We start from the raw sequence: 27420 nt of genomic DNA on the forward strand, positions 1-27420 counted from the left end.
TGTAGTAGGTCTCGCGTTGTAGTGGGTCTCGCGTAGTAGTGGGTTTCGCGTTGTAGTGAGCCTCGCGTTGTGGTAGGTCTCGCGTTGTAGTGGGCCTCGCGTTATAGTAGGTCTCGCGTTGTAGTAGGTCTCGCGTTGTATTGGGTCTCCCTTTATTTATATACATAAGGTCTCCTGAGATTAGCGCGTTCAAACAAACAAACTCTTCAGCTTTATAATATTATACCGGTCACTCACATTCGCACGAATACGCAAACCCGCAAGTGTAGGGCGACATTTGCAAATGATTATGCAAAGTTTTCGCTGCATTCGTGGTTTTCCAAGCTGTGTCAGTTTTTTAACAGACATCAAAGCGCGCGAACCGCGATCCTTCGCGTAGTCTCCCACACATTCATGTGACCAGTTGCGCCCAGGATTGCGAAGGCAACGGGCGTTTCGCTATTTTCATAGATCCTGACGTCTACTGTGTAGCGTATCTTCATCAAAAGAAATCCCATAAAAACAGCATGGCTGGTAATGATGTCTGGGAAATAATTCAAAACTCTTTTTTTCTTCAATTTTCTATTGACGAATTAAAAAGGAGGAGAACTTCGTGAAACATTCGTAAACAAGTGTAGGAGGAAGCGCAAACGGGTTCGCAAATTGAGTTTTTTTTTTTTTAAACCTAAGCTGGGAGCCTGGAGCGGCTATTCCAGCGTAACCATAACTAGTAGGTCAGCTCACGGGGCTCAAACCTAACGACGATGCGAACACGAACCCTAGCAAGAGTCATGCTTCGCAGAATCTACCACCGGATCAGAATCGCGACCCACTGAGAAGATCCGGCGAGAAACTCAGTGGGCTGTGTCTGAGAGTTAATTTACTCGTCGAGCCCTTTGTCGCAAGCGACGGGTTCGACGAGAACGGTGACCGGTGCTTGAAGTACCTAGAAGCACCGTTAGTGGATCGGGAGGATCCGAGATGACGTGTTTTGGGCGACGTCGACTGCTTTCCATTCTGTCCGCAAGATCGGGAATGAAATATTATTAATTTACATTGTAAACTATTATAATTTTAATATGAGTTCTCCTCTGTTTGTTATCCGATTTTTTTTCCGTTTAGAAACTTACGTCTTGTTATTTTGAAAACATTTCTGTTTCTTTTCCGCCTTGTATGTAGTTACCGGCGGCCACGATGAGAGGGTTCTCGTGTCGTGCCGCTTTATCGAAGTGGCGCATCGACGCCGACTGCATATACTTACTGGTGGACTCTAAGTCCAGGTCGTCATGGAGGTCGACGTTCCTGACGAACCACGGGGCTCCGACGGATATCCTGCAAAAACGGGATTGAATAACTTGGAAGGATTTTAAGTGAGTGCGGGCCGCGTGAGCGAACACTACACTTGCATAGGTCATGACGGGGCGTATGCAAGTTTTGTAGAGTGTCACCTTATTTCTAAGGGACATTTTACTTCGCCTGCATATCATCGGGTAGAGACGTCCTAGAATGAAGGCGGCCCTTCACATGCGCGCAAACATTCGCACAATGTACGAATATTTGCGCGCATGTGAATGGCCGGCATTAGTGTGTAGATTATTACTGTGTAACCTAAAAAAAATATTTCACAGCATTCGACCATCTAACTGATTTTCAATAAATTATTACTAAATTATTACATTTTATATGTACATATTTACTAAAAGAAACTCGACAAAAAAATATTCTTAAAAAAATAATACGTTACCTATATGCTTTTTGTTAATATTAAAAAATCTGACATACGAAACATTTTTCCCTGTACACGTTGAACAATACTATATTTCACGCATTATGTGAATTCGAAAATATTATAATTCTTCTAAACGATGACGAAACTACTGTACAATGACAACAACAGATTAGTAATCGTCATTTGGCTGATTACAACGATTTGTCGCCATGGTTATACGCAATACGGCATGAAGGCTACAATTGTTAGGGGAATGCCATATATCAAAATTAAGGACGCATTTAATATAAATTTCATCATTATCTAATCCATGCCGACCGTCGAAATAAAAACCAGTCAGACTTAGACCGCATTGGACGTGTATTGAGAGGTGTGAAACTAAACGCATACTTTCAACTCACAAAAATGTGTCTGTGGCTGTTGACAGCTTGTTTTGGGCTATTGCCTGCAAACCCGTCCCCGATTGTGATAGTTCCTGGTGTGCCCGCGCCTATAATAGTGCCTACAACTGCAGCCACGACAGCAGCCACAACGACTCAGGCGCCAACAGCACCTCCGACGATGCCTGTAAATATAACCACTTCAGTACCGCCGACTATGCCGTCAACTATGCCGTCGACAATGCCGTCAACTATGCCGTCGACAATGCCGTCATCTATGCCGTCGACAATGCCGTCAACTATGCCGACGACAATGCCGCCAACCATGCCTCCTACTATGCCACCTACAATGCCTTCGGTTACTACAGCTCCACCGACGACTACTACTACTACTGCAGCTCCTACTCCGCCTCCGACAACAGCAGCTCCCACAACTTCAGGTCGATTGTTATTACCTGTTATATTTTGTAATGACCCTGATGTGGTGTGTTTATTAAATCCTGATGAAATCGCAGGGCCTCTACCGATCGATCCCAGGCTTGGAACTACTCCGGGCCCTCTGGCAGCTCTGCAAATACAGCCAATGGGTTATAGTTCTCAAGTACCATCTTACGATGCCGCTGTAAAGTTTCCAAGACAAAAAAGAAGTATGAGACCGCTTAATGTGAAAAACTTTTTGAGCAACTTGTCGAAGCCTGATGAACATCACGTAATTCACAAAAGGCAAAGTAACAACTGCAGATGTGTAACCGCTGGAACATGTATTCGATTTCCCATGATCGATGTCAGAATTGTTACTCCGGTAAGCCCTATAAAGAACGATGACACTCAATGATAATCCTTAAAATTGAATGTTCACCGAAAATGAAATTGCAGGCAGTAAGTCAATGTCTAACAGGACAAGAATATTGTTGTGGTAATACAACTATGAACATGACGCAGATAGGATGTGGAACCCTACAATCGGTACCAACTACAGGAGTTACACCTATGGCTGGTCAAGCTAATTTCGGTGAATTTCCTTGGCAGGTAAAAAGTCACAATTCACGAACAGTATAAGATATGTAGTAATTTTTCGTTTTTCTCGAGTCGTAGACGAAATAGAATAAATAGTTTAAAAATCTTTAAACATTTAATGTTATTTTTTTGACGTGACAACGTCTTATAAACCGACGAACACCGGCTGCACGCATGAAAAAGTGTCACCTTCCGCGGGAGCCTCAGTGTGCAAGCGAGAGCGCGGAACAAGCGAGAGGCACGATCGACCCAAGCGTTAATTTATAGAAAAACTTGTAATTTTCAATGAACTCCTTTGTATTATACAAAATAATGATAATTCAGTGATAATAATTCAATTCAATTCATAAGTTATGCAATTTTTCCACAATGTTTCTTTATGACTGGTGGTAGGATCTCTTGTGGGTCCGCACGGGTAGGTACCACCACACTGTCTATTTCTGCCGTGAAGCAGTAATGCGTTTCGGTTTGAAGGGTGGGGCAGCCGTTGTAACTATGTACTTATATACTTGAGACCTTAGAACTTATATCTAAAGATGGGTGGCGCATTTACGTTATAGATGTCTATGGACTTCAGTAACCACTTAACACCAGGTTGGCTGTGATCTCGTACACCCATCTAAGCAATAAACAAAAAAAACTTTACGTTATCACGTAAAACTATCGTCCGTAAACCGACTTTACAGACAACCAATTACAATTTTTTTAAATTTAGCTGGAGTAACACAAACAATGCATAACTTCATTTTTAAATAGAAATTTGCCAGTGTTTTGCAATAAATCCTTAATTTATATAATCAGTAATCAGTTAACAACAAAATAATTTTATTTACAAGATATTTTAACAAAACAGGCCCTTATTTTAACGAAACAAAACGAGTACATCGGCGGAGGAGTTCTTATTGATAATATGAACGTTCTAACCGTTACTCATAGGATCATGTCTTATGTGTAAGTATCATACAATATTTTTTTACTTGTTACTGTGTAACTTACTGTACTTGTACTGGGTAAATTCCTATGTATTAATCAATATTTAACTGATGATTTCTAAAATAAAGGTTCCATCATAAAACTACATAACATCTAATTTTGGTTAGTTTCTGATGGTCCGGCTTTTCAGTCACACGATCTAAAATTTAGGTACATCTACCGTCCGTATATTTGTTTGTGACGTAATGTTTTGTTGTGGTTTGAAGTACCATTACTTCAAAGGCTATAAAGTTCAACTTCATGTTTCAAAGAGCACAACTTAAGTTTGCTTGCGTTGATTATTTGTGTGTGTACTTCGGACTGGTACCGCTAAATACTAGCTTCTTCGTAATAACGTGTTCTGATATGTTTCTTTTAACTGAAGTGTAAAAAGAATGATTACCATTAAGAATTGCCTGTCCTGATATTTCTGTAGTCTCTCAACCACGAACCATGTACAACTTTGAAGTCGTCGTGGCCTAAGGGATAAGACGTCCGGTGCATTCGTGTTGAGCGATGCACCGATATTCGAATCTCAGGCGGGTACCACTTTTTCTAATCAAATACGTACTCAACAAATGTTCACGATTGACTTCCACGGTGAAGGAATAACATCGTGTAATAAAAATGAAACCCGCAAAATTATAATTTGCGTAATTACTGGTGGTAGGACCTCTTGTGAGTCCGCGCGGGTAGGTACCACCGCCCTGCCTATTTCTGCCGTGAAGCAGTAATGCGTTTCGGTTTGAAGGGTGGGGCAGCCGTTGTAACTATAGTTGAGACCTTAGAACTGATATCTCAAAGTGGGTGGCGCATTTACGTTGTAAATGTCTATGGGCTCCAGTAACCACTTAACACCAGGTGGGATGTGAGCTCGTCCACCCATATAAGCAATAAAAAAAATTGATTGTCAAGGATATAAATGTAAATGAACGGAATGAAATAAAAACAATCAAACATTCTAATTCCATCAAATATTTACAGGGTATCAGGAACAGCTCCGAATGTGAAGGTTCGTCTCGGTGAGTGGGACGCCGCTGGCACGTATGAACCGGTCGCCCACCAAGAATACACAATACAAAGAGTGTCAAGTCACCCATCCTACAACGCTAACACGCTTCAGTTTGACGTCACAGTGCTTCGATTGGCAAGCCCGGTTCCGTTTACACCGACAACAGGAGCTGCAACTACTATCAACAGAGCGTGTCTTCCTTCAGCGGCTAGTGCCACCTTTACAGGTCAAAGGTAATTATATCAATGATTACACAACTCTACAAAAAAAATCGTGCTTTGTCCTAGCGTTTATACTAGGTTTTTCTGGTTAATTATTGCCAAAAACGTAAATAAAATACCTTTTTTTGGTATAATGTTTGCTTTTGTGATAGTTCTAGTAATAATACTCATTTTTCAATTTTTGTTTAGAAATGTTAATTAATTTTAATATTTTCAAAAAAACCGGGCTATGAGAGTGGGGTGTTTACGTTTACACAGTGCCACTAGATGGCACTCGACTCATAAACGATCAGGTGTTTTGTACAAGCTCAGAAAAACTTAAAATGTCACGAAAGTGTAAATACGGTGCTGATGCATTTTGTTTCATATGTGGTCAATTTATTAAAGTTCAAAAGCAAACTCTTTCATGCCATGTATTTTTTTCGTCTAATTACGATCTAAAATATCCAAATTTTATGCTTTGCATTCAAAGTCAAATTTGGTGTTGACCCGTATTATCATAATGTAAAGGTTCTAAATCGTTAAATAAACTCTATAACAGTAATCACAGCGCTTATGCCGTTTTGGACAATAGTTGTTCGCTGCTTTGTCGCATGTAAACGTTCCAACCGGAACCCGTAATTGCATTGCAGCAAAATTATTATTTTTCCTACCTGAGCCGATAGCCTTGAGAGGACATTTCAGCGTAACCCTAATAAGTAGGTGAGTTCACGGGGCTCAAGCCTGGCGACGTTGCTAACACTAACCGTAACAAGAGTAGTGCTTCTCAGAATCTACCACCAGGTCGGAAACGCAACCCACTGAGAAGATCCAGCGAGAAACACAACGGGCTGTGTCTGTGGAAGCGGCAGAAATATGCAAAACAGTTGTTTTATAGTGATTACGAATGTTTGAAAAATCATCGTATATCCAATACTTTGTTGAATGGACTCCTGTACTACCAATACAACTGCCTTAAATCTCAATAATATATGAGTGGCGCATATCACTGTTTTGACTGTGCTTACTGTGTTAGCAATGTTTTGTCTAGATAAAACTGCAATGATATTCCGACAGTACTTCTGCTAATTTAGATTGAATTGTATGTAGATGCGTGAAAGCATAAAAGTTGCCCTCGCACCTCCCACCAGTAAGAACCAGCGCAATGCCTATTTCTGTCACAAAGCAGACATGGATCTGGTTCGCAGTGTCGGACAGCCGTTATACACTTTAATTGTGATTTCGGTTTCATATTTCGTTCTGGGTTGCGGCCTTCATTTTATTATGTATATAGGCTCCGGTAGCCCCTCAATACTGGGTTAGGCTAGATCTCGTACATCCAACGCGAAAATACGAACCAGCCAATAATGAAATATTATTTTGATAATTAATAGATGCATGGTCTCCGGCTGGGGCAAGGATGCATTCGGTGCTCAAGGACAATTTCAAAATATTCTGAAAAAGGTCGATGTCCCAATTGTTGCTCCAGACGTTTGTCAAACGCAACTGAGAACTGCTCGGCTCGGGCCCACTTATGTTCTGGATACTACGTCATTCGTATGTGCCGGCGGAGAGCCCAATAAGGATGCTTGCACGGTCAGTGGACACTTTTTATAATAGAAAACTTCCTAGCCTATTTAATTAATTTGTGAATAGCCTCAATTATTGTGTAGTTTTTATTTATTGCTTATATTATATTATATGGTGGACGAGCTCAGAACCCACCTGGTATTAAGTGGCTACTGGAGCTTAAAGTTAACAACAACGTAATTACCGCGACATAACTTGAGACATAAGTCCTAAGCCTCAATTTTAAGTTTAAGTTATGCTCTTGATTTAAAAGTGATAGCAAGTCCACTTTGTCCTTTTCTAAGTAAAATATAAATTTCATAATTAATTTTTAAAATTTAATTTCATAAAGTGATAGAATTTATATATGTTTAAAAAATCGTTTAAAGTACTGTAAAACTCATTTTCTTTCAATTTTTAGTTAAGCCACTTTAATTGTAAAGTTACGAATATTTTTATGGTAAATTCATTATCACTACAAAGTTAAATAATTAGCTCGATCACGAATATATTCTTTCAGTAACCGGACATACCAAAGGTTATTCGAAATACCGTTTTGCCTATTTCCTTACGTAGTAACATATTTTGCGATATGAAAATTAAATATTATTAAAAAAAAAATTGCATTTGACAGGGCGATGGAGGTTCCGGTCTTGTGTGTCAAACAAATGGCCGTTGGATGGTGGTCGGGCTGGTCGCATGGGGTCTAGGTTGTGCCAACGCCAATGTGTCCGCTGTGTACGTCAATGTCGCGGGTTTCTTACCTTGGATACAACAACAAGTTGCCGCTGCTTAAGCATCAACGCTTTTATTTAACCAAACTTAAAATTGCAACAAGCAATTTCTCAACGAACAGTATTGTACCGCAAATAAAACACAAAATAAATAAAATAACATTAACAATTCAAAGCTTTACGTAATAATTTATTAACCGTTTTATACAAATAGCCATACTAAAACATATTATTCGAAGTAACGTAAACAATATTAAAGAAATTAATAATAATAATCATACGAAATAAAGCGTTTTGAACGCAATCGTTCAACGTCATAATATCAACTTCTAATAAATCTAACTTACATAGCACATAGGGACGTAATCTAATATTGCAGAGGAGCACGCGCTCCCAACTACTAACGACGGAGTTCTAAAAATGATTAGTCTTCATCGGGTTTTTCCTGCTTTACAATCGGCGGAGGAGTCGCAGTCGCAGCAGGGGCTTGTGGTGTAGGAGGAACAGGAGACGACACTTCGATGTACTCATCATGACGCTCTTCCTTGATTTCTGGTTCTCGTTTCATTTCAACCACAGCAGGCGCTGGCGTTGCCGCCTGCTGTGGCTCTGGAGGAGCGAGCGCCGCCCAAGCCGATGCAGCTTCCCGTGCATAAGCCTCGTAAAAAGCTCTTTGTGCTATTTCTGCTTCTTCAATATGAACGAATGCGTGATTATCTAATTCTGCTCGGAAGAAAAATTTCAACCCACATCTCCCACAATCGTATGGCCTGGGTGCAGCCGAATGTTCTGGCAAATGTCGCTGCAGGCCAGCAGCGCTTGTGAAAACAGCCGAGCACAAATAGCATGTAAATGCACCGATTCCAGCAAACGTGTGCTCGATTAGATGTGCTTGTAAACGGGTAGGTGACCCAAGAGCTCGGCGGCATAGTCGGCAATCGTGGTCGGCTGGCGGTGGAGGTCTAGGAGCGGTGTGGCGAGCGTAGCACGAGGAACAAGCGCGCGCTCCTTCGCCTGCTTCGTTTTCTGGGAGAGCTCGAAGACATATTGCACATCGTTGTTCGTCCTCACTGGGGCGTAAATGGAAACGAGCATGGAGACGGGCCTCGGCCTCGGAAGCTAGAGTCTGTCGACACACGACGCATGGCGCCGGTAGAGCCGGGTGGTGTCGTGCCATGTGTGTCAAAAACGACTCTTCAGATGGAAGCCGTGCGCGACACCGGGAGCACGTGTCTCCTGCAACGACCTGCGGCAGTTTTGTTGAGTGTTAACGAAATATTGATAGATAATAGTTGGATGCACAAATTAAAACGATCAAATAATCTAGTGAAATTTTCCATTCTATTAAAAGTGAAAAAATGACTCCATAACCGGTTAACAAATATTTTTTTTATGAAAGCATTAGGTATTATAAAATTTCTCTTTTTGATAGTACCATATATGATACGAAAATATAAATTTAAAGATACCTTGCAATGTGTGAGCTTGTGTTCTGCAAGGACGGCCGCTGAAGGCAAAACTTCATCACAAATTAAACATTTATGTCGCGCAGCGGCCGCGCCCGAATGGGCCCGGGTATGAGCTTCTAACTCTGCTCGACTTCTAGTCCTTTCGCCACAATAAGCACATTGCAGAGCAACTGCTCCATTTTTACGGCGTCTATCTTCATTATTTATGGGACAGCTTGCACCAGCAGCTTCAGGGGTAGGCGTGCACGGTGAACGTTCATTCTCAATTCCCTCAGTTCCGTTATTATTTTCTAGAGGCTTGGCTCTACTCAATTCACCGTTTAAAACCTGAAAAATGCAAGGTCAAATCAGTGTAAGTTTAAGTAGATCTTATAATAATATAATAATAATTGGGTTATTAATCACAAGGGTGCGTTCTGAAGTCCTAGAGCTAATAGTTCTGATAGTTCTTTATTATCTATCTATGGTGGCAATATATCCTGCTCAGCTCCATATTCTAAGTAAGAGCTAATATTGCAAGTCGACATGGCAGAGCATCCTTATTTCTGCGAATCAGTAGTTTGGTACATATCTTGACATTTGGTTGGCTTTTAGCTTGTCGCCCCTTATTAGTTTTCAATATACTACCTACTAGTAGCTACTACAAATTCGAAATCAGAACAATTCTTTATTAAATACATATTTAAGTAAGTGAACGAGGGAATTTGAAATAACCATGGTTTGGGCCATAGATAAATTGTTGGAGACTTTTTTTCTTAAAATATCAATTTCAAAATAATAATACTCATGTACCTAATTAATCTACATCTTGAAGAGTCATTACAAGGATCTCATCAATAGTTTTTGCGGTTTAATTTCGCGTTTATTTTCGCATTATATATATCTACAACTCGCGGTTCCGAAGAATATCCTAAGGACCGCTCAATCGATTTATATTTAATCAAATTAAAGGTGTATTTTACTGCGTTTGTTAACATACTTGATGCGGCAAAGCATGGTGCGCTTGCATGTGTCGCTCTAACAGATATTGCACGGCGAAGTTTTCGGTGCAGGCGGGCACCGGACAACGGTAAGGTCGCGGCGGACGCACAGGACGGGGCCCGGCCTGCAGCGCGCCGCACGTGCACCGCGACACACCGGCGCCATGTCGGGCCCGCACGTGCGCTACTCCCTCCGCTTCCGAACGCAGAGCTCCTCCACTCCCGCCGCACGAACGGCACATCCATATTTTATTCTCACCGCTGTGGGCCACAGCGAAATGGACCTAGAAAATGAAAATTATCTTTATACCTTTCAACGAGCAATTCTTGTATATTAATATATATGTATATAATCTGAATCTCGGAAACGGCTCCAACGATTTTCACGAAACGGCTTCAACGTTGTTTTATTTGTGTTTTCAATAATCAACTCTTCCCGACATCTATTGGCGAATAATAATACTATTTTTCTTAATTGACAAATAAAACAAGATGGCGTTATCAAAAAAAAAAACAAGCAAAGCTCGGTCATCCTCTAGTAATACAAGAATTACAAACAGATGTTTCTCAATCTTTCCTCTTTATAATATTAGTATATCTATAATTCTATACTAATATTACAAATAGGAAAGATTTGTTTGTTTGTCTTGAATAGGCTCCGAAACTATTGAACCGATTTGAAAAATTATTTCACTGTTTGGAAGCTAAATCATTCCCGAGTGACATAGGCTATAATCTTTTAAAAAAAATAATTTAGTATCCTTACTAAAACTCCAATAATGTAACCCAAGGTGTAAAAAAAAAACCTAAAATATTCTTTACATAGCGTGCCTTGCGAAAACCATTGATGATAGAATAAAATAATGTACTACGACTTTGTAGAACACATTACTATTTACAAAAAGGGTCGCGACAGCATATGTCTAACTAGGTGTTATAGTTATGCCGCAATAAGTCTTATTTTATTTAAAAAAATAAATAAAATAGCATAAAAATGAATGAGTTAAGCTCGCCTTTGTACATAGTATTTAGAATTCTTTAAATCTGTTTTTATTGTATTTTCTTTTTGTGTACAATAAGTATAAATAAATAAATAAAAACAACGTCAAATATCGTTGAACTTTTGTTAAAGACCCGAGCGGAGTCGGATCGGGCCGCTTGTAATTAATAAACGTCAAGATTAATTAAATTCTCTTAATCAATTTGCCTTACCTGTATCGCTACTTTTGAATCGAATATTTCTTTGCATAGAGAACAACGGTATAAATGGTGAGCGTGAAGATCTAGAAGGTGCTTCTGGAGGTCATCGGGTGTGGAAAAACTCCGAGCGCAACTGTGACAAGTATATTCACAAGAAACTGCTAAGTAATGAGCGGTTAGGTACCGCTCTGAAGCGGCTGCATCCGCGTAAGTCGAGCCACATTGCAAACACGGAGCGGGACTAGAGCGAGTCAGTTCCCCGCCCTCTTCTAAATGTCCTTTCAGATGAGCGCGAAATGCTTCAAAATCTGGTAGTGCGGCATCGCATTGATTGCAAAGTAAAGTACTCGGCGATAAAGTGGTTTGTGGTGTTCCAGAACCTGATCGACGCCGCTTCAGTGGTGGCGCGTCTTCCGGTCCTCGTCTACTTAGATCTGTCGGTGCAGGTTGATCGATTGTGTGTCCCGTAAGGTCACCGTTGAGTAAGGCCGAATGAGCTGCGCGTACGTGTAACTGTAACTGTTCCATGCTCGTGAAAGTGTCCCGAGTACAGTAAATGCAAGCCAGAAGTGTAGGGGGTGGTTGAGATGCAACACGGCGCGGTGGCGTCATTACCGCTGCATCGATCCCATGTGCTGTCGTCATATGTCCCTGATTAAAAAAGTAAAATTGTTTTGAGCTACTGTACATTGAAACGCGCCACGTTTTTGGAACAAATTAAAAAAATATGCAACCTGAAGTAGATCAGGTCGGCGAAATGCATCACCACAACGTGGGCAGCGAAGTGGGCGTCGGCGATCTTGTTCACGACCCTCCCGGTCTCGCTTGTGTCCCTGCATGTGAGAAGTGAGCGCTGCAGCCGTGTTGTAGCCGCGGTTGCAAATCGTGCATTGAAACGGCTTTTGATTGTCATGAGTCTTCATGTGGATTTTCAAATGATCACTGAAATAAATAAATTACACATAGGTTAATGTTAAACATCCTCCAGATTTTCATTATGCGTTTGAAATACAATAAAGCAGCAGTATGCGGTGCTTTAGTGTAGTATAATTAAGTAAACCGTCGTTGTGTCAGCGGAGACGATGATTTATCATAAGCAGCATAAGTACTCACATAAAGCACGAACCAAACAAACTAACAAAGGGGCTTTTGACGCACACTGTATAGAGGCGTTCGCCCAAACACCTCCGCTAATGGCCGCGCTCGCTGTGCCAGCTTAGGAACGGGTCATTATTTTATTTTTGTGAGACCCTCGACGCCATTTGTCAACGCATCATCTCTTTTCACTCGGAGGTTCATTGGGCCGACAAATTGAGTGGAATTAGTCACGTGACCGCACTGAGGTGACGAAAAAGGTGACGTCTTGCGTTTAGGCCGCCAGCCTCTTTGTGTCGCGGACATGCAGCAATCAATCTTTTCTTTTGGGTATAGTAATAAGCACCTCTGCAGTATCCACTTGACTATACTGACTCACACCTATTCAGGAATTAAAAGTATTGAAAATTTTAGACTTAATCCTTAGTGCTACGTTCGTATAACAATAATATATATAATACATAAGATGCATGTAGGTTTAACTAGCACTCGTATGTATTCGAAATTTTGAAGCCACATTTAAAAGCGGTATTAAGGTCGTAAAGATTTTCATTTCTTAAGAAGACCAGGCATGGACTTTAATGTGCTCTTTCTCATCTTAAGTGCATTTCTAGAATTCGTTCAACGAATTCCTTTTGTCTCTTCCAAGTGTGTTTCAAATACAAGAGCTCGATTTATCTGGTTCAAGATGTGGCTAGACTATGTCTCTGATATTTTGTGAATAATTACGAGCACCGACAATGACTTCTCTTTTCATTTACGATACACAAAATATATTTTATCGATATTTGCCCGCCAGATTCTTCTTTTGCTAGGATTCACAGCATTACAGCCCGAAGCTATTCTGAACGACGAAATTCAGGCTATCCAGGAGAAAGCCATATTTCTCGACATTTATGTTGGACCGATTCAAGGTTTTTTCAGATTGGTACAGTTTGACTATAAATACCGCTACGAATCTATATATCTATATAGATATATAAAATATAATTGCTGTTCGTTAGTCTCGCTAAAACTCGAGAACGGCCGGACCGATTTGGCTAATTTTGGTCTTGAATTATTTGTGGAAGTCCAGAGAAGGTTTAAAAGGTAGATAAATATGAAAATGCTTGGAATTAAATAAAAATAACAATTTTGTTTTCCCTTTAATGTGTCCCCCGTCGGATGAATTTCTTTTGTTTGTTTTAAGTTTATTTTATACAAAAGCTTAGGTATTTTATTTATCGATTGAGGCACTACGAAGTCTGCCGGGTCAGCTAGTAGGTATATAAATAACTTACCTCCTCGAGAAAGCTGATTCGCAATGTGCACATCGATACTTCCGATCACCAGTGTGCAGCTTAACATGTCGGTCGCGCGATCTCTTGTGTTTGAATAGTCGTGCGCAGAATTCACAACGAAACGGCATTTGGTCCGAATGCGACTGGTAAAAGAATTTTCCAAATTAAGATAATGAAAAAAACAATGTAAATGAACTCTACAAGTAACTATTTCTGTGCCTTAAGTATTTTGCCTACACATCCTTCAAAGCACAACCTATCTGGTGTTAACAGTTATCGGGTACCCACCCATAGATAACATACATTGAACGCTGTCCCCGACCTTGAGAAATGAAGTTGAAGTCTCTGTTGCATTCGGAAAACAGCTCTTCGAACCAAAACACATAACTATTTAGCTTTGAACGTAGACAGAAAGGTGAGGCTAAACAGATCTGTGTCGCGTTAACACGGTTAGACTTGATAGGCATTAACCGGAAACGCATCTTGCCTTTTGTAACATTATATTCCCATGTTTCGCCCCGTAATAATCAGTAAAACAAATACTAATGAAGAAATATTTGCTCTAATATCTGTATTTGGTTCTGATACATTTTTATTTTAATTAAATTTTGAAATATTATTCTGTCATTTTTTTTGAGTAGTCTTGTTAGGCCACAATTGACACCCAATATAAGTCTGAATTTAATATGATCAAAGTGTTTATGAGGCAGTACAAAGAAAAATTGGATATTCAGTATTTAAGACCTCAAAGAAAACTCACTTATTAAATTATACATCAGACATGAATATCGCAGCTAGGACGAGCTGTACAATTACACGAGCAACGATTAAAATGTGTAAGTCATAAGGTGATTGAAACGAAATAACTCCCGGTGCATTGATCATAAAAACTATCGTGAGAACTGTCTGCGAACAATAGTCTGACTACCGCCGAGACCGCGCGAGCTCACTAGCTCACAACTAAGGCATTTTATGTCAATAGAGAGTAAAAAACGACAGAGATCTTGTCGGTAAGCTGATCGTGACCGTCGAGTAAGATATCAGCTATTGGAATCCATATCACTTGTCGATAGATTTAAAATCGATAATGTAATAATTCATTACGGTAAGGTATCTGTTACGATTTATGTCAATTGTTGACTATAACTAGTTGTAATTGAATTTGCAAAAATACAGTTTGAAAAGCTTGAAATAGCCTTTAAAATTTATTAAGTTTTAAGCAAATTAGAACATGTTTTATTTTCAAACTACGCCAGAGGAACTTATCTAAACAAGCTGGAGGCAAGGTTATTAAAAATCACAGGTAAAAGAAACTCAAACCAATTTCCTCAATTAAGTTCACACGTGAAAACCGAAATAAGACACTTAAGTAATAATAACGCGAACTAAAAAATATTCATTTGTTTTAGAAAAATAAGTGTTATTGGGTACACTTGAAGGATTATTCATGAGCAAAAGTATAGTGATGCTAATGTTGGTCATATTATGAATAACCATTGGCGGCGACATAATGAAAGCCGTTGAAATGTTCGGCCTTCGCACAACCGTGAACTGGAAGATGAGATGAGGCATGTTCAAGTATAATAGACTCCCAAACTGACAGCCAGTTCACGCTTTTACTAATTGACCACCTAGATGACAATCATTCAGAGACGCGTTAAACAAATACCACGAATGATTAACTTTGTTTCTATTTCAGTTGACGCTGAACGCGAAGAGAATATAATCATTTGAAATTTCAACGAATTGCCTTTTAAGCCATACTTTTCGGAACTGATACTGACTATTGATCTAAGTGTTTAATAAGAAAAAGTATTATTGGTTTAGTAAAGGGGTTTGCGGTCTCGTGCGCCCCCAATTACCACGGGATGGCTGTCTAAAGCCATTAGCGCCATATCTCAATTTGTTAGCGCATTTTTGAACACGAAACGAGGTGCTTGAGGAACAAATATAGTCACAAACTTGATTATTCTAATGTGATCAAAATTTAATCATAGTTATTTATTTCAAGGACTGAATAGTGTGTTTCCCTAAGTAGGATATATTGAACCGAGTTGTAAAACAAGGCTATTATGATTTTTTTTTTAATATCTGAATATGCGAGTTTATTTTTCATTTATAAAATAAATTCGAAGTCTTACGTCGAATTCGGCTTAAATTAAAACTAGTTGATGAAGATGCGAAAGATTTTGATATTCTATAGTATATAACAGCATCCACTATAAACAGAAAGTCAAAGAAAACCGTTGCTGGAATAAATATATCGATTTACCTATAAATAGATATAAAAAAGCACATTAAAAAAAGCGATTTTGACACTTTCCGTATCTAATCTACTTGTCTCGTGTTTTTTTTATATAATTGATTGGTTATATTATAATAGGTTGATGAATTCAGTATAGGTTTATGCTATGATTAATATTTTAAAATCGTTTAAAAAACTGATTCCTTGTATAATTTGTGCTTTGCTGATCAAGTTGACGCTCATAGAATTTTAGTTTTTAATAGGTATAAAAAGAGTGCTACGATCTCTAACATTAAGGACTAGTATCATTTGAAAATTACGCGAAGCAGACACTAAATAAGAAAAGAGCAGGAACCCTGTCGGAGCGGCGTAATTATGTGTCTAAACGGGGTCCATTCTAATAATTGTGCTAAGTGGACCCTCTTCCGCCGAACGCCGGCACTTTCTTCCTGTGACCACTCGATTCCCCTGATTATTTACGATTAATTCGATATTTAACGCATCGATTTAATCATTAAAGATTATTGATTAATAAGGTCTACGTTTGTATTTTGTATATTATGAAGTAACTTTTCAGGATTTTTTTAATTACCATTAAATTTAATGTGCTGAACGAAGGAAAGGAATATGTACAAATTCATTTTTTTTGTAGTGTTGATAATTTCGTTACTTTCTAATAAATAAATAAATAAATAAATAACTTAATCTTGTAAAAATTACCGACAAAATAATCCTAAATATACATAACCATTAATTATCATTTTATATTTGAATACTATGTACAAATACATCTTTTTTTGCAACTAGGGTTCGAAAGACGTAAGCGTAGTACCATGTACTGCCTCCAGCTCACCAGATACGCATAAACAAGACAGCGGCATGTTTACACCGCTCGCTTAATTGGAGCAATCGTCCTCAGACAGAATTAATAAATCCGATCGCTCGTAAGCAGTAAATCGTGCCCTCGCCAGGAGGAGGACACTCGAACATTCAGGATCCTACACCAACAAATTATTTTTTAAATACATTTAATTCGAAATTATTGGTCCTTACATTTTGCAGTGCATCTCAATTGATTCGTTGAGCATGTTCATTTGAAATTCATAAAGATTGCAAAAACCAGCGTGCAGTTAAATTCAATTTATCACATCACATCGATTCGGGCTGTCGTTGTTCTTCGTGCGAGAATTTAATAAGCCAAAGCGAGTTTGCGCTCGACGGGAGCTCGGCCCCTGGGTGCACCGCAGAGGCTCACAACGTGCTACTCCCACCACGACGCTGTTCCAAGATTATGGTGAAATAGCACGCAAATCGTTTCACTGTTTATTTTATCATGCTCAAAGCGTGAGAACATACAACATTAAAGACCGGATAAAAAATTTATTAAATGACACGGCCTCAAAAATGGGCCCCATATAGCTACCGAGCAACTTTCTCAAAGACGATAACAGTGCAACATTGTCAGTTCACATAAACATAAAGGTCATACGGTCAGTTTTTGTCACAGGCTTTTACTACTATGTAGATCGCCTTGAAAGAACCTTCATTATTTTGTTTGTCTTTTTCTCTCCTATATTTTTATTCTGTTACTGCATGATTTCTAGTTTAAAATATGAGTAACAGTATCATCTGCAAATGAAGTTGTCGCGTACATGTGGTCTCTATTTATTTGAAATTCGTATTATGAAGAAAAAAAACAGAAGAAAATAAAAGATACAGTACAGATACAGTGTGTGATGATTGAATTGAAAATTTCTAGCTTATGCTACAGTTTCCCGATCATCCGTCACTTGTCTAACTACTACTCCTACTATACTCTCTTTCCCTTATTCCTTTCTTCTGGATAGACGGTGTATCATGAACTCGTATGAGTTAATATCACGGTGCTGTCTGTCTCCGGCGCAAACAAAGCATGCATTACGCTGTGTATGATTAATAAAAGAATTAGCATGCCACATTCAACGACTCCGAGCTAGGATTTTCTCTTGTCTTAGGCCAGAACCCGGACTAGAGCATTCAGCGTCTCCAAACGGCTAGACCAAAGTAACGATCAAAAGGTTAAATACAAGACATTTGCTTAGAGTTTAGGTAACTGTAGAAAACAGGGTTAGCCGCCTCTGGGCTCCGTTAACCGTTTGACTCGAAATAGGCCATGAGCTAGCCTGGCCTTCTACAAAAACAAAAAAGCGCTATCCTCACTCTTGTAAATTTAAAATGGGTTAATTAATGTTTCTTCTCGTTTATCAAACATTCTTAGAAACAGTAGCGAGAACCCGGTTTTGGTTCTCGTATCGTTTAAAAATAATAAAGATAATCTCAATTGCGTAAACCCTCGATTTTGTGTTTGGAAAGACTGCTTTGAAGTTTTTTCGGATTATACAGACACGGCTTATGTGCTAAATGAAGTAGTTATGTATGAAAAATTTGATCACTATTATTAATGGATAATTAGATTGAGAGATAGATAACGCTGTTATGTTGTATTATTTGTTGTGATACTTAGACATGTAGATATACAAGACTGTACTAATGTGTAATTTATCTTGAACATAAGTAATTGGCCTTTAGCGTGAAAAAAACTAGTATTTAAAACCTTTTTATATTTTTTATAGTTCAGAAGAGCTTATATGTTTTGCCTACGCTATGAGTGCACGACAAAAATATAGATCTAATATATTTAACAATAACTATGTGTTGATGTTTTTATTATTTAATAAACTATTACGTTATATTGCACTATAAAACTTGAAAGTACATTACGTTATAAATCATGAAGTTTAAAAATTGTAAATAATCAAAATAAAGCGCTGGAAAAATTGTTTTTCCCAAGACAAGACGCACCCGAGTCAAGTTGTGCGTGGAAGCAGTAATTGATTTATTCCTATAATGATCGTCTTTCCCAAGCGGCGAGATGATAAAAGGTGTGGCGAGCTAGACCAGGGAGTTGTTATCGCAGGCCTATTTCCGGCCGTCAGTGGCGCAGCGACGCAAACTAGACGCGATCATCAACCGATACATTTGTCGGCGCTCGCCGCTCACCCGCGATCCGCGACAACGCGATGCGCACGCACAGATCATTATCTGCAAACAACCAACGGCTATTGCAGCTGCACATCCACAATCTACTTAAATTCCTCCGTGTAATTTTGATTTTAATTTCCCTGCAGTTGTTTGTGTGAGATTTCTACACGTCATTACGGATCCTCCCGATTCATTAACGGTGCCTTTGAGTACCACAAGCACCGGTCACCGTCCTTGTGGAACCCGTCGCTTGCGACGAAGGGCTCGACGGGCGAATTAACTCATAGACAGCCCACTGAGTTTTCCGCCGGATCTTCTCAGTGAGTCGCGTTTCCGATCCGGTGGTAGATTCTGCCAAGCACTGCTCTTGCTAGGGTCAGTGTTAGCATCACTTCGGTTTGAGCCCCGTGAGCTCATCTACTAGTTAAGGTTACGCTGAAATAGCCTCTCAAGGCTATCAGCTTAGGTAGAGGAAAAAAAGAGATTTCTACTCGTAAATATACAAGATACGGCGAGGTGACTATTTTGCCACCAGAAATCTACGTGTCGATTCGTATCCACGCGTGGGCGGCTAGGACGGCGGCTTACAAAGTGACATTTCTATTTGTCCTATCAGAGCTAGATCTCTCCTGGTGTGTGTCGTAATCGTAACGCGGCGGGATCGGCAAGACACAAAGGAGTCGAGATGTTCGGGCGGCGTAATGGCCGCGTCCGTCACAACTCATGCTCTCAGAGCTGTGGTGTAAGTTGAATGCGATGCATATCTACACGCCGTCTAGGTAATGGGCCATTTTGGGTATCTACTTGCTAATGAAGCGACGAACTGCATGGCGAAACTGGATTGTGGATTCACAGATATGACGGTCAGAGATGTAGCCGTTGCATTGTCAGAGCAGTTAGTGAAGTTGTTTTATGGAAGTAAGTGCTCCTAGGTACAGATAAATTTCCAACTACTCCTACAACTTTAACTGTTATTGCTTTGAACTTTACCTAATCTGATAAAATGTGTTTTAAACTTTTAAAAAATACATCGTCGTTTCGTATTTAGGTTCAGATATTAAAACGATATCTTTATCCGTCATTTCCTTTCTATTGGAACACCCGGTATCGGTAGCGTTGCGCTCTTGCATAATGCGCTTCATTGATAATTTTATGATCTGGCTCCGAAATTAACAACCTCTTCAAATGGGATTTGAAAAGAGTAGTATGATTGTAGATAACAGATCGGCTATGTGCCATTGGCTTTTCTGACGCTCCGCCAATTACGATCCGGTCGGCGGTACAGTGGTCTGCCTTCAATCTATACTAATATTATAAAGCTGAAAAGTTTGTTTGAACGCGCTAATCTCAGGAACTACTGATCCGATTTGAAAATTTCTTTCAGTGTTAGATACTTCATTTATCGGGGAAAGCTATAGGCATAACATCACGCTAAGACCAATGCGAGTGGAGTACCAATAAAGAATGTTTCAAAATCGGGGTTTTTTTCCCTTTGGAGAGTTTCCGCTGCGTGCGCTGCAGAAACGGTTAAAGTTTCGCTAAAATAATGTATGGCAGAATTGTTCCCCTTTAAAAGATCTAAAAAAAGTCCGGGACAGCATATGTTAAGGTTGGCTCACTATAGCGTTTTTTATGCTAACCAAATTTGTTCAAAAAAAAAAAGCATTATTTGTGAACTATTCCACGCGGACGAAGTCGCGGGCAAAAACTAGTGTCAAATAATATGCTAAAACGATTTCATTGTGTAGTTAAAAAACACATCACTTATTATACACCTTTAAAACCCTTCACTTATTTCCTATTTTAAGAGATAGTTATGCATTACAATTATCTAGTTTAAGTCAAACGATATCGAAGCGTACTTGCTCATGTTTCTTGAGGTAAGAGAGCCTTGGGAAGGCTTTGTCACAAAACTGGCATTGGTATGGTGTGTGCTCAGTTGCACCGAGGGTAAAGGGCGGCTCGGTGTCGGCGTCGGCGGAGGTCGGAGTCGATGCCGGCGATGGCGAAGGCTCCGGCGTCGACGACGGCCAAGAGCTGCCCGCCGTACTACCCACGCTGCCCAGTGCCTCTAAAACACATTGTAAAATTACATTAAAATTAAACCAGACTGATTGCTTAGATGGGTGGACTAGCTCACAGCCCACCTAGTGTTAAGTGGTAATCGGAGCCAATAGACATCTACAACGTAAATGCGCCACCCACCTTGAGATATAAATTCTAAGGTCTCAGTATAGTTACAACGGCTGCTCCACCCTTCAAGCCGAAACGCATTACTGCTTCACGACAGAAATACGCAAATTATAATTTTGCGGGTTTTCATTTTTATTACACGATGTTATTCCTTCACCGTGGTAGTCAATCGTAAACATTTGTAAGTACGTAATTCATTAGAAAAATTGGTACCCGTCTGCGGGATTCGAACACCGGTGCTTCGCTAGATACGAACGCACCGGACGTCTTATCCTCTAGGCCACGACGACTTCATCAGCGTGGATTTTAAGCCTGCCTAAGTAAGTAGTTAGCAACATCCTGCCTGTTTTGCCGCGAAGTCTATTCCTCAAGCTGATGTTTACGTTGTGCTGTCTATGAGCCGCGATAACTGCTTAGTAAGCCGTGAACTCCTGGAACGTGGTGAGCAATAAAAGCGAGCTTGTTGTTTTGCATAATACGATGTTTCATAAATATCTCTTTTGCGATATTAGACAGTTGTAATTAGATAATTTGAGGTACCACATTGCCGCCACGGAGCCTATGCGTTGCAGATTGATGGATTTGGGTGCCGTTATTACAACTGAAATAATCCATCGATTTGAAGTCTCAAATTGGGCTATGTATGTATGAGAGTAATTCACTTTGAGATTTATAGGGGAATCCCATAACCACCATGACTTCGAGAAACCACGCTTCCAATACAAAAAAGTTTCTAATAACCTAACACGCACATAGGACTACAATAAAATAATTCCGTTAACAAAATGAAACAGTAAATAATATTTAAAGATACCTACTCTCCGATATTTTAGCTTATAAAATAAATAATACGTACCAACTGAATAGAATGACGTCTTATGAAATTGTAAGGATCCGTAATGATAATTGAATGGTTTTACGGCACAGTAAACTACATTAGAGCGGACAGACGTAGCAGCTCTTGGCTCAGTTAGGGCTATCATAAATATCGGTAAAGCCCCATATTTCGGTGTCAGAGGCTATATATCCCCGGGAGCACCTCCGAGTGGCGTGAAATATAAACAAATTGAATGGGTCGTGATGATGGGAGGCATCAACGCAAATGATGAATAATGACGGAAAATCGTGCTACTCTACGCGGTTGCGAATTGCGAAAGGGACTGCGTTATATTCTGCGATTTACTTGAATTACATTAACGTCGGATTGCGTATTAGAATAATTTTCAGACACGTTGTTAAATCATGCTTTTATCACCAATACGTATTAATTTTTCAGAAGAGGAATGAAACTAATGAATCAGAACTAAATATTCAGATCATAATTACTGCGAAGCACTCTTGTTGTCTCAAAGATAATATATATATATAATAGATATCCTTTTTTACAAATCAATTGCGACTTAAACCTCATGGCTCAGCGTTAAAAGCAATATTCACGAATTGTTGGACCTCGATAAGTTTATCATACCAAATTAAAAATTCAAATTCAAATTCAAAATCATTTATTTCAACTTAGATGTCAAAATATAAATAACAATGTTAACTCTACCACCGGTTCCAAAAAAAGCCACAGTCCTGAGAAGAACCGGCGAAACAAACTCGGCGGGCTTTTTTTTTGTTTTTTCTCAAATATTTACTTTTTTTTTTAAATAAATAAAAATATTTACAATAAAGGAAAAAAACATGTCAAAAAATACAATTAAAAAAAAAAATTATAATAATGAAAAATGAAAAGGCCAGGAGCGAACGCCTCATTCCCACGTAGTGCCATCTAGTAAATAATCCTTAACTTTATAATATGCCTTGTTACACAAACGTTCCTTGACAGTTTTCCTAGATTTTTAGCTTACAAAGCTAAACGCGCCGTGAACTGTTCTGCCGTGCCCGCCGCGCCCGCCGCCGTTTCCGCCACGCCTGCCGTTCCCGCGTCCCCTGCAAGCGCGCGCAAAACTCCCGCGCCGTACACCGCAGCCTCCGTCGCGCCCAGCACACCCGTGTCCCCCATACTGTCGCGAAAAACTCCCGCGTCTACCGCGGCAGCTTCCGTTCTACCTCAGCGATCGTCTGTGGCCTCCGTCGCGTCCGCCGCTCCCGCGCCTTCCTCCTCGTCCTCCGACTCTGACTCCGATATGGAGGTTGACCTCGTTCCCGCCTCATTAACAGATGGATTCACTCTCGTGCAAAAGGGTAAGAAGCGCGCCGCGGAGTCCCGAGCTTCCGCGGCCGCTAAAATAAGCAAAGCCGCGAACGCGTCGCGCCCCCGCCCTCCGACCCCCGTCGCTCCCTGTCCCCGTGCCACGCCGTCGCCGCGCCCGGTGGCACAAACGAGAAATCAGGCCCCTCCTCCGTTGATTCTTCAAGAGAAGGCTGCTTGGGACCGTATCTCCCTGGCCCTTAAGGCCAAAAACATTAATTTTGTCAGTGCCCGTAACCTCGCGAACGGGATACAGATAAAAGTAGCAACACCCGACGACCATAGGGCCCTCTCAAGCTACCTCCGAAAGGAGCGTATAAGTTATCATACGTATACGCTCCAGGAGGAGCGTGAGCTCCGTGCAGTCATACGTGGCATCCCCAAGGAGTTAGATGCCGAGCTCGTAAAGGCCGACCTACTCGAACAAGGCCTACCCGTAAACTCCGTGCACCGCATGCACACAGGACGCGGGAGGGAGCCATACAATATGGTTCTCGTCGCCCTCCAGTCTACCCCCGAAGGTAAGAAAATCTTTAACGTCCGAACTGTCTGTAGGCTTTCCGGAATCACCGTGGAAACCCCTCATAAAAAAGGCACTCCGAGCCAGTGCCACAATTGTCAGTTGTACGGGCATTCTTCCCGTAATTGTCACGCGCGCCCTCGATGCGTCAAGTGTTTGGACGATCACGCCACGACTCTTTGCACTCGCGATCAAAAAACCGCGACGGAACCACCTAGCTGCGTCCTGTGCCGAACACAGGGTCACCCCGCGAATTACCGTGGATGCCCCCGAGCCCCTAAAATAAATCGCCGTGTCGCGCGTCAAAACCGCCTCCGAGCTTCCGGCCCTGACATCAAAGCCACGGCACCCTCTGTGCCGAAGGCTAAGCCTGCCTTCGTGCCGGCGCCGGTGCCCAGCGGCTCGGCCTGGGCTAAACCGTTGCCGTACACGAACACGGCTGTAGCTCCCTCCCCCGCGATTCGTCCCGTCCCCGCGATACGTCCCTCCCCCGTGATTCGTTCCTCCCCCGCGACCAGCACTCCGACCGCGTCCGACAATCTCGCTCTAGCGATCGACTTTTTTCAGTCGATCAACTTTGAGCGTGTTAATGCTTTGGGTGACGCCATTCGCGCCGCCTCCACTGCACAACACTTCATCGCCGTTGTGCAAGAATACGCTGACGTATACGCGTCGTTAAATACGTACGTCCTCCCCTCGCTCCGCCGGTAATCAATGGCGTACATAAGTAGAATAAAGCCCCTATCCGTAACGATAGGATTTTTTAACGCTTACGGTCTCGCAAATCAACGTGATCAGGTTTGTGATTTTTTGCGTGACCATCAAATTGATATCTTTTTGGTGCAGGAGACCCTGCTTAAGCCCGCGCGCCGCGACCCTAAAATCGCGAACTATAACATGGTTAGGAACGACAGGCTCACTGCTCGTGGTGGTGGTACCGTCATTTACTATAGACGAGCCCTGCACTGCGTCCCACTCGACCCCCCCGCGCTTTCTAACATCGAAGCATCAGTATGCCGAATCTCACTGACTGGACACGCGCCGATCGTTATCGCGTCCGTTTATCTTCCACCGGATAAGATCGTTCTAAGCAGTGATATCGAGGCGCTGCTCGGCATGGGAAGCTCCGTCATTCTGGCGGGCGACCTAAATTGTAAACACGTCAGGTGGAACTCACACACCACAACACCGAATGGCAGGCGGCTTGACGCGTTAGTCGATGATCTCGCCTTCGATATCGTCGCTCCGCTAACCCCGACTCACTACCCGCTAAATATCGCGCATCGCCCGGATATACTCGACATAGCGTTATTAAAAAACGTAACTCTGCGCTTACACTCGATCGAAGTAGTTTCAGAGTTAGATTCAGACCATCGTCCCGTCGTTATGAAGCTCGGTCGCGCTCCCGATTCCGTTCCCGTCACGAGGACTGTGGTGGATTGGCACACGCTGGGCATCAGCTTGGCTGAATCTGATCCACCATCGCTCCCGTTGAGCCCGGACTCTACCGCGTCTCCTCAGGATACCGCTGAAGCCATAGACATCTTAACGTCACACATCACCTCGACATTAGATAGGTCATCGAAGCAAGTTGTAGCGGAGGACTTCCTTCACCGCTTCAAATTGCCCGACGATATTAGGGAACTCCTTAGAGCTAAGAACACCTCGATCCGCGCCTACGATAGGTATCCTACCGTGGATAATCGTATTCGAATGCGTGCCCTACAACGCGACGTAAAGTCTCGCATCGCCGAAGTCCGAGATGCCAGATGGTCTGATTTCTTAGAAAGACTCGCGCCCTCCCAAAGGTCTTACTACCGCTTAGCTCGTACTCTCAAATCGGATACGGTAGTAACTATGCCCCCCCTCGTAGGCCCCTCAGGCCGACTCGCGGCGATGATGATGAAAAAGCAGAGCTGCTGGCCGATACATTGCAAACCCAGTGCACGCCCAGCACTCAATCCGTGGACCCTGTTCATGTAGAATTAGTAGACAGTGAGGTAGAACGCAGAGCCTCCTTGCCACCCTCGGATGCGTTACCACCCGTCACCCCGATGGAAGTTAAAGACTTGATCAAAGACCTACGTCCTCGCAAGGCTCCCGGTTCCGACGGTATATCTAACCGCGTTATTAAACTTCTACCCGTCCAACTCATCGTGATGTTGGCATCTATTTTCAATGCCGCTATGGCGAACTGTATCTTTCCCGCGGTGTGGAAAGAAGCGGACGTTATCGGCATACATAAACCCGGTAAACCAAAAAATCATCCGACGAGCTACCGCCCGATTAGCCTCCTCATGTCTCTAGGCAAACTGTATGAGCGTCTGCTCTACAAACGCCTCAGAGACTTCGTCTCATCCAAGGGCATTCTCATCGATGAACAATTCGGATTCCGTACAAATCACTAATGCGTTCAACAGGTGCACCGCCTCACGGAGCACATTCTTGTGGGGCTTAATCGACCAAAACCGTTATACACGGGAACTCTCTTCTTCGACGTCGCAAAAGCGTTCGACAAAGTCTGGCACAATGGTTTGATTTTCAAACTATTCAACATGGGCGTGCCGGATAGTCTCGTGCTCATCATACGGGACTTCTTGTCGAACCGCTCTTTTCGATATCGAGTCGAGGGAACCCGCTCCTCCCCACGACCTCTCACAGCTGGAGTCCCGCAAGGCTCTGTCCTCTCACCCCTCCTATTTAGCTTATTCGTCAACGATATTCCCCGGTCGCCGCCGACCCATTTAGCTTTATTCGCCGACGACACGACTGTTTACTATTCTAGTAGAAATAAATCCCTAATCGCGAAGAAGCTTCAGAGCGCAGCCCTAGCCCTAGGACAGTGGTTCCGAAAATGGCGCATAGACATCAACCCAGCGAAAAGTACTGCGGTGCTATTTCAGAGGGGAAGCTCCACACGGATTTCCTCCCGGATTAGGAGGAGGAATCTCACACCCCCGATTACTCTCTTTAGACAACCCATACCCTGGGCTAGGAAGGTCAAGTACCTGGGCGTTACCCTGGATGCATCGATGACATTCCGCCCGCATATAAAATCAGTCCGTGACCGTGCCGCGTTTATTCTCGGTAGACTCTACCCCATGATCTGTAAGCGGAGTAAAATGTCCCTTCGGAACAAGGTGACACTTTACAAAACTTGCATAAGGCCCGTCATGACTTACGCGAGTGTGGTGTTCGCTCACGCGGCCCGCACACACATAGACACCCTCCAATCCCTACAATCCCGCTTTTGCAGGTTAGCTGTCGGGGCTCCGTGGTTCGTGAGGAACGTTGACCTACACGACGACCTGGGCCTCGAATCAATTCGGAAATACATGAAGTCAGCGTCGGAACGATACTTCGATAAGGCTATGCGTCATGATAATCGCCTTATCGTTGCCGCCGCTGACTACTCCCCGAATCCTGATCATGCAGGAGCCAGTCACCGTCGACGCCCTAGACACGTCCTTACGGATCCATCAGATCCAATAACCTTTGCATTAGATGCCTTCAGCTCTAATACTAGGGGCAGGCTTAGGGACCCCGGTAACCGTACTCGTCGAACTCGACAAAGAGGTCGACGTGCAACCTAACCCATGCATCAGCCCGCTGAGTTTTTCGCCGGATCTTC

General features: G+C 41.9%; 2 protein-coding genes across 3 annotated transcripts in view; one reads left to right on the forward strand and one right to left on the reverse strand.

Annotated features, from left to right (window-relative positions):
• Positions 1-2037: 2037 nt before the first annotated feature.
• LOC101739793 (inactive CLIP domain-containing serine protease A8) lies at positions 2038-7767 on the forward strand. The gene is made up of 7 exons (XM_021350604.3): positions 2038-2528; positions 2604-2890; positions 2965-3117; positions 3959-4056; positions 5062-5322; positions 6684-6885; positions 7493-7767. Exons 1-7 carry the CDS (start codon positions 2114-2116, stop codon positions 7652-7654), a joined length of 1578 nt encoding a protein of 525 aa, XP_021206279.1. The 5' UTR covers positions 2038-2113; the 3' UTR covers positions 7655-7767.
• LOC101739648 (zinc finger protein 521) overlaps positions 7755-27420 on the reverse strand; it is a 90079-nt gene continuing 70413 nt past the window's right edge. For both annotated transcript variants that reach the window (XM_021350602.3, XM_021350603.3), the window contains 7 exons: positions 20745-20953; positions 13617-13759; positions 11976-12183; positions 11254-11892; positions 10041-10325; positions 9062-9388; positions 7755-8838 (listed from right to left, as the gene is read on the reverse strand). In XM_021350602.3, coding sequence (XP_021206277.1) covers positions 8017-8838; positions 9062-9388; positions 10041-10325; positions 11254-11892; positions 11976-12183; positions 13617-13759; positions 20745-20953 — 2633 coding nt within the window. In that variant the 3' untranslated portion in view covers positions 7755-8016. The remainder of the gene's footprint in view (positions 8839-9061; positions 9389-10040; positions 10326-11253; positions 11893-11975; positions 12184-13616; positions 13760-20744; positions 20954-27420) is intronic.

The sequence above is a fragment of the Bombyx mori genome, chromosome 5, assembly GCF_030269925.1.
Source record: "Bombyx mori chromosome 5, ASM3026992v2".
NCBI classification, from domain to species: domain Eukaryota; kingdom Metazoa; phylum Arthropoda; class Insecta; order Lepidoptera; family Bombycidae; genus Bombyx; species Bombyx mori.